The 8,305-nt window shown below is 39.1% G+C and overlaps 1 protein-coding gene across 1 annotated transcript; it reads right to left on the bottom strand.

Annotated features, from left to right (window-relative positions):
* Positions 1-234: 234 nt before the first annotated feature.
* Positions 235-8,033, bottom strand: nutf2 (nuclear transport factor 2). The gene is made up of 5 exons (XM_037683352.1): positions 7,957-8,033; positions 5,455-5,574; positions 4,462-4,533; positions 3,003-3,101; positions 235-1,079 (listed from the first exon to the last, which is right to left on the bottom strand). Exons 2-5 carry the CDS (start codon positions 5,551-5,553, stop codon positions 966-968), a joined length of 384 nt encoding a protein of 127 aa, XP_037539280.1. The 5' UTR covers positions 5,554-5,574; positions 7,957-8,033; the 3' UTR covers positions 235-965.
* Between the last annotated feature and the right edge of the window lie 272 nt (positions 8,034-8,305).

Below are 8,305 nucleotides of genomic sequence, written 5' to 3'. Positions count from 1 at the left end.
TAACTTTTGATTGCTGAGTTAAAGCTTATGACAAACTGATGCCTTACTAAGTTTAAAACAATAACACAAAACCTTATTTCACCAACTGTGAAAGTTGTCTACTGACCACATTTGGCGAATCAAAGAAGCTAAACTGAAATAAATACCAAAAGAAAATACGTGAATAGAGTCTTACTGTTTACAATGAGGAAACGGAAGCAAATACCCGGAAAATGATACGAAGAGGCCACACAATTAAGAAAAATGTCCAGGTTTTATTTTTGTTTCATGGCTGTAGTCCATGTTAACAGTGTGTGCACGTGAGAGAACAAAAGAAGAAGCAGAATGAGAGAAAATAAGAACTTTTGTCCTCCGTTGTCCTTTGGTTTCAGGACATCAGAGGAACAACATTCTGAAGTTAAACTGTGTAGGTAAAAGATAAAACAACACAAGCTAAAGTAAACATGAACTGCGTCTAAAACTAAAAGACAGTGTTAGAACTAAAGGAGTGAGGCTCTGAGCCTGAACATGGAGCTACAGACCAGTCAACAGCAGTGCTAAGAGAACCGGGTCGACAGCAGAGTGGGTTAGAAGGAAAGAAGAGCAGAACGGAGCGTGAACGGGTTAATGGCATCGATCAGCTATTTGTCCTTCTGGTGGCTTCAATGTGGATGTTTTGTTGTTTTTAATTGAGGGGTTCCAGCGTCATGCAGATCAGCAGAGCAGCAGACAGGGGCGTCTGATTGGTCAGCTGGCTCTCAGCGAAGAAACATGGTTGCATTCTACTTGCTGGGCTGAGGGGGGGGGAACCCACCTGGACGAGGTTCGGTGATTGACATCTAGAATCTGGTGTTCATCAAACTGGCGTAAATGAGACGGCAGGAGGATGGGAGGGACGAGTGCAGCTTTTTCTCGCCGTCCTCCACCCTTCATCTCACAGCACCCTTCACTAAGGCAGCCCCTGCCCGCCGGCGCCTCCAGACGGCCTAACCAAAGTTGTGAATGGCCAGCCTGAACATGTCATTGGTGCACACCCAGGCTTCGCTAATGTTCTTCAGGATGAAACTCTGATGGAAACCCATGATCGGGTCTTCATCTACCTGCAGAGAAACACAGACACAACGAGGACGGATCAAGGAAAGGTTACAGAGCCAACAGTTTTCAAACATTCAGTTTAATTTACCACCAACGCATAACTCCAAGTGGACCTGAGGTTCTGAGGAGCTCTGTTTAATCCTAAGCAGGGCAGTTTTTGTAGGACTGGGTATTTCAAAATATTGGAAATATTAAAGGTTGGGGCTGAGTTTTTCAGGTGGAGGGATCTCTGTGTTCCTGATTTCTGGTTTATCACCAACAGAACTACCGTATTTTTTGCTGTTTAAGTTGCAGATTTTTGCATAACTTAGCATGCCTGCAACTTATACAGTGAAACGACGTATTTATGTTTTTCCCACATATTTATAACCCAATTTTTGGCTGAGAGCTGACGATTTCATTCATTCTGACATGGAAAATATTGAACACTACCATTTTCAGCCACTAGAGGGCCCTCACATAATTTGGCATCCCAAATGTATCATTAATAGGTAAAAGTGGCTATTAATGAGACACTCGGCTTGCCATAAAAAGCCACCTTCATCTCGCTCCGGAACTCCTGGAGCAAACGTCAAATCAGCTGCATTTTGCCGCGCCACCCAGGCGAAATGCAGCTAATTTTACCATTAAAGTGCATTTATTAAGGAAAAGTTCCACTGAGACATACCTTTGCTATAATGTCAAGCAAACAAATAATTGTTTATAAGTGATAATCTTGTTAAATTCTTGTTAAAGTCCTCCCATGCACACTCCTGTGGCCGCCATTTGGCAGCCATTCGATTTTTGGCACAACACCGGCCTACGTTTCCGGGTTGTCAGCGGTGACGCATAATAGATGCGACTTATACAGCGAAGCGACGTATTTATGTTTTTTTACCCACTTTATTAAGACATATTTGGACAGATGCGACTTACAAAACACAAAACACTTTTTTCTCTCGTCATTTTTACAATGACAGAAATCTGTCCTGGCCACGTTCAAAATGATGGACATCCATTGCGTCGATGGAGAACTTTAATCCATGCAGACAAGAAATGAGCGCATTTACAAAGAGATACCAGAGACGATGGCGCAGCATGGCTACACCCAGACTTATAAGCAGTGCCGAGATAAGCGAAAGAAACTCAAGTCCAATTATAGGGCTATTAAAGACCACAACGAGTGGAGTAACTCGAACACAATGACCTGTTACGATCCCGCCCACAGAGTGGGGAAACAAGTCACTTTGGCAAATCACCTCCACCTGAGAAGAACCGATAAGAAGCGAGCCAAGTGGAGCAGCACATATCAGTGGCAAAGATTGACTCTTGGTCTCGTGGCTATGGTCTTGTTATGGCTGACTTTCATTCGTCTTCTTTCAAGTGCATACCTGCACTTCTCCAGGTTCTCTTCTACCTGCTCTCACAGATCACAATGCAAGGACACAACTATTGATAAATATAAATATATATATATATATAGATAGATATAGATAGATATATATATATTTTTTTTCCTTTCTGGATGTTTTGGACCAGTCCTCATGACTACCTTTACCTTTATTGTTACATCGAAGGTCCACATTATTAGAATGGTCCATTTTTCCTCAGATTTCATTAGTTTACGTTTATATATCAGAACATATTTAGCATAAATGAAAAAAAAATTGGTTTGGTCATGGTTTGGAAAAACAGCTAAAATTATATAATCAGCATGTTTCAACTGGTTTAATTTACAGATTTCAGTATTAATTTCATGTTCTAAATAGATTAATGAAGTGTTTTTTTTTCTTAAGTAAATGGAGGTTTTAAGTGAAGAATGGGTGTCTACGGATTAAATTAGAGCTAAAAAAAAAACAAATTGCCTGAAAAAGACATTAAAGATAAATATGAAAGTTGTTGGGAGTAATAAGGCAGCAGATACTTGAAGAATTAAAAAAAGAACTTACTTTAAGCTGTCCTACGACCATACTCAAGATGCAGTTGTCTGGAGTTGGCTGGTGGTCCTGCGCTGTTATACTATGAGCGATCTTTGCAAAGGGGAGACTCTAGACCACAAGAAAAAAACAAAACAAACCAAAAAAGAGTGGGATTAATTTAGGCATGAATAACCATCAAATTCTTCTAGATTATCTTGATTTAAGTCAGATTAAAATGTGAGGAAGTAATGTTTGGTTTGAAGGTAAATAAGAAAACCAAAAAAAAAAATAGAAGAAGCTGGTTTGAGGGAAAATATCAAAATAGGAAAGAAAATGTGGAAAATAATAAAAATTTAAAAAGGAACCTGCGGTGATTTTTACTTTTATTATTGAATTATTTAATCAACCATATATATATATATAATATATATAATATATATAATATAATATAAATAATATAATATATATATATATATACACACATATATATGTGTATGTATGTGTGTACAGTATGTATGACATAGCGTCATGGGGCTTTTTTGAAATCATTTTGATCAGTTCTTCCAGTAACTTCCTGTCCAACGGTACCAGGTCATCCTCGGCACGTCTGGCGTCTCTACCAGAGACTAGTCAAGATGTCAGGCGAGCCGGTCCAGAACCAGTTCCCGTTTATCCCTTCAGTGTTTGGAACATGAGAACAACGTGATTTTATTTTTTCTTCATAAAAACGAACAGAAGTCCTGGAAAAGACGTGGTTCTTAAAGGTCCCTTTCTATAATGCTGCCATCAGGACCCTGACCCAGGACTAGAACCATCACAGAAACCTGATCAAAGTGTAGACCATTACAGAACCGGACATTTGGACCTTTTACTGGGAACAGCCTGAATACTTTTTTATCCTTTTTAGTTGTTCAACACAGGTCTGGAATCCTGATCCAACCGATTCAAGTTTCCACTGAGTGATGGTCTGACCCAAATGACTTGAGGACGAGGTTACTGTGGCTTTTTAACTGTTTGTTTATTTTTAGCAGTAATAAATGTTTGTGAACATAACTGTGTCACAGAGCAGGACTAGTTTCCAGATGTAACCCTCGCTCCGTGGTTCTGTCGACCACCGAGTGTCGTTTCTTGATGCTGTACCGTCCGAGACGTGAGATCACAGATGTCCCACCTAAGCTTGCTCCCACAATTTTTAAGCAATGTAATTTACCTTAATCCTGTAAATTATTTTAAAAAACTATGCTGAAAAGAGAGAAACTCTGATCATTCTTCGAAGAAAATGTAGTTTCTTCGTAACATTAACGTCAAAATTCCAGACTGTCCCAACTTTTCTGATAAGACAAAATTAACCGACTGTTGGTGATAAGCGTACACAATATAATTTTAATCCTCAACGTATCCATTTGTTTGGTGATTATTACAAATGGCCCCCGTTTTACATTACCCACACTGTGACCTCGGTGCAGAAACAAGTTACCAAAAAACTCACAGCGAGTTTCTCGACAATCGTCGTTTTCCCCTGGAACTGCTGTCCTTCCCACGTAAGGCATGACGAATCGATCTGTGAGGAGAAATGGAGGCGCGTTACAGAAAATAATCTATCAAAACGTTTCAGTACTCAAAACAGAGGACAAAAAAAAAAAACAGCAAACACAGCAAAGGGAAGAAGTTGGGAAAATGTTTAACAAGTAAAATAAAACAGACAGCAATGACCTGCAAATCTCATAAACTCTTATTTTATTCATAACAAAACAAACAAATATTAAATTGCTGCCTTTATAATTTGAAGTGTATGGCAGGAAGACATCTCAAAGTTTGGAAAAAGCGCAACATTGTAAAATTAATTTGTATGAAATTAATAAACAGTTGGAGGAGCGTTTAGAAAGGAATGAGGTTAATTGTCAACAGGTCATGAGAGGACTGGGTATAAAAAGACACCCCCGTCCCCCAGTTACAGACTTTTGCTAAAAGAAAAGGAGGGTGCTTCAGAGGGAAATGTGGATCTGGAACAACTTCGAGATATGCTGCTGCCATCAAATTCAAAATAACCTTTATGGTTATCGGTACTTTAAAAAATGTGCATTTCTCAGGGTAACCACTTGATACGGTATCAATTGTTCTACTGTGATTAATACATGAATTTATTTAAACTTTTCAGGACCAGGGTTGTATAATCATCTATATCCATAAAACGCTTTAGGTTGTAAGAAATAATATTTACAACATCTGCACACTGAGATGCACCAGATGTGAAGAGTCTTTTTTTCTATGTGCGTGCAAATGCAAAAATAGAGAATCAAATATACATTTAATCCTTCATTCTTAGAGTTCATAGCAAGTGTTCAGAGTAATAAAGCTGCGGAAATAGAGTTTGACATATTTAACTTAATCAACCAAGGAAGTGTTTTAAAATCTGCCTTCCACACATAATGCCAACTTAAAAAAAATCAACAACAACAAAAAGAAGCCGAGTTAAACCTACATATATTGATCCAAGTTGTGATCTGTCGTTGTCAAACATTTGGTAGTAGTGCTGCACAAAGCTGGATCCTATCTGCTCCCACAGAGGCTGCTCCGCCATCCTGAATCACCCTGCAACACACTGAGAGGGTGCAGGGAAAGAGACATTCAGAAACAACAGAATAAACCAGAACACAAGTAAAACACTTCATCTGAAACCCTTCTGCCATTGTATTACACAAACACTTCAGTCACCTATTGTTTTAGAGTTTTACCGGTTTAGAGGAGGTAGATGTTAGTTATTAAGTGATGTCTCACTGAGCTGTATGAAGACTAGTTGGTGAAAAAGAACCCTCTAAATAGCAGTTGTTGTTTTTTTGCAGTCTCACCAAATTCAGAGTGTTTTCTACAAGTGACCAGCAGGGCACACGGTTGCATTTTGAGCAGCCAGTTTTTGGAAATCCAGGCCTAGTTTAGTGTAAAAACTTCATTCTTGGCAGAGAGCACATTATTTGTCGCCAACACCGTCCCTGCCTCAGCACCTGGGGTACATTTAGAAGTGAAGAGACAGATTTGAACAACTATTATTTATGTTTTGTGCTTTTGTGTTTTTAGATCTGGACGTTTACCCTGATGTTTTCAGCCAGAGGAGTCAAAATACAGCTCTAGAGCTTTTGAGATGGGTTGAGACTAGAGGAGCACCGATAAATTGGCCCCGACTTCCTTAAATTTGGGAAATTGGACGATACTTGCATGAGAAACCGATTTTTACAGATATTTTTTTGTTTGTTTTAACAACAATTGTCTAAACTTCATTTATATTTCAGAGCACTACCTCATGGCCAGTTAAAACAAGTTTGTATTGTTCCTAGAATATTGTTCAAGGGTATGTTTTTCAGTAAAATAAGATTGGAAAATTGAAGGTGCAATGTGACCTTATAACACCTGATGGTGTCGCTTAGAAAACAAAACTGGTATCGGTCAAAATCGGAATCGGCAGGTCAGACTTTTTACAGATCGGTGATCGGCCAGAAAACTGCAATCGGTGCACCCCTACTTGAGACGCCCGCCCACAACAACTTTGAGACTATTTTGAGATAAAAGTTATTGAACCGCCTTGCCTTATATCTAACCAGTTGAGAATAGCACAAAAGTCGTGAGATATTCCCAAGTTTCTTATGAATGACTACCCTCCGCACAGAGATCCCAACTTTTGGTAATAAACCCCAGCCGTTCATTTATTTATCTTTTCTTTAAATTTTAAAATGACTAAATTTTTGTTGTTTGTACAGCAACTGTTCTTTCCAACAGAAAAGCAGCGCTTGTAACAGGCCAGTTTAGAACCAGTTTGTCTTCATGAACAGTCTCAACAAAAAGCATCAATCATTTATTCATCCACATTAAGCAGGTTCTCATTCATGTTTTACGTTTACAAGTTAAGGTTCCACTGGCAAATGGTAAGATCTGCTGTTCCTTTCTGTTCATTCAGCTCCAGCTTTGCCCACACATTCAGTCATTTAAACTATTTTTCCTACAAATGAGAACCAAACTCTTGGATGGAAAGCATCACAGATCATAAAGAGAGGCTGAGGTTTGGGATGCATTTCCATCCAGTTTGACACCTACCTTCTTACTTTGAATGCAATTTCCCTTAAAATACCGTTTTATTAAAGCATGATCCAATATTTTATAACTTGAGAATGGCTGAAACTGGTTCAGAACCAAACAGCATCTAGTTTGTAAACTGGGAGCTAATGTGAATGAACGTAAAAAAAAAACCCTACCTCTTATTGCTCGAGAATTTAACACATTCCGCAACTTTATATATATATATATATAAACCCGAATACTTTGTTGTCGTGTTAGCAAATATCTTAAAGTACATTATCAATGCTTCAAAAGTAAAACACAGAAAACTAACGCATGCTTAGAGGTTTTGCTGAGCTGACAGCCCTGGTCACGTGACCCCTCGTAAAGACAGTTGTTGCTGGAGCAATCTGAGCGCGCTAAACATCGTTAGCCTTGAATTCCGTGATTAACTGAGGGACAAATACACATTGGACATGAAGGAACAGTTAAAACCAGAGTTGGGAGCAGGAAAATAAGCCAGCTTGAAATAAAGTCCCTACTGTTTCAGCCAGTTGGGTTAGTTCAGTAGCCGCTGCTAGCTTGTGAGCTATTTGTGTAGTTCAGCTAGCTCCGAGCTAACGCTAGACGTGACTAGCAGTTATTTTTCCAGGAGTTGGGTGACTGACAGGCGGGCGTTGGTTTACCCCTCTGATGCTAAAAATATCTACCCCCTTCTACGTGCTGGTGCCTCCTGCGGGCCCGGGCTAACAGCCCTGGAGCCCTGCAGTAGCTATAGGCGTGCCCGACATTAGCCTGAGTACCGGGAAGAGCTGCTACTTTACCACGTTCTGCTTGTTTACATGTCTGAGTAAACAAGTGTTTGTTTTGTTTTCGCGCATGTTTTGAGTCACTATTTTGTGCGAGAAGTGGTTTGAAACAAGTAATGCAAACTTACCTCTCACTAACTAACGCCGAGGCCGGCTGCACGATGGACAGTGCAATGTCTCCTCCGCTACGAGGGCACGCAGCCAGAGACGTTACGAGCGCAATGCATTGTGGGGATTGTAGTGTTCATGCAATCTTTTAAAAAAATCTAGACTTTTTAAAGTTTTTTTAAATTAAATATATATATATATTATTTTTTTATTTTAAAGAATGTAATTCTGCGACATAAACTAGTAAACTATACACTTTGACTCTGACGGTGAATTTAAAATATATGTATATACAAACTGAGTAAAAAGAAGCTACTTATGTTTTGTTTGTAATGACCCAGAGTTTCTAGTAATATTTTAAATAGTTTT

Source organism: Nematolebias whitei, chromosome 10 (genome assembly GCF_014905685.2).
Source record: "Nematolebias whitei isolate Nwh7 chromosome 10, NemWhi1, whole genome shotgun sequence".
Lineage (NCBI taxonomy): Eukaryota > Metazoa > Chordata > Actinopteri > Cyprinodontiformes > Rivulidae > Nematolebias > Nematolebias whitei.
The sequence above is the reverse complement of the archived record's forward strand: the minus strand, read 5'-3'. Positions and strand labels throughout refer to the sequence as shown.

What these genes read in the sequence shown, in the direction of transcription:
- nutf2 (XM_037683352.1), bottom strand. Translation starts at nt 5,553, where the DNA reads ATGGCGGAGCAGCCTCTGTGGGAGCAGATAGGATCCAGCTTTGTGCAG. An exon ending in CACAACTTGGATCAATATAT is followed by an intron (nt 4,534 to 5,454) that starts GTAGGTTTAACT and finishes TTCTCCTCACAG; the next exon opens with ATCGATTCGTCATGCCTTAC. An exon ending in CGATTGTCGAGAAACTCGCT is followed by an intron (nt 3,102 to 4,461) that starts GTGAGTTTTTTG and finishes CTTGTGGTCTAG; the next exon opens with AGTCTCCCCTTTGCAAAGAT.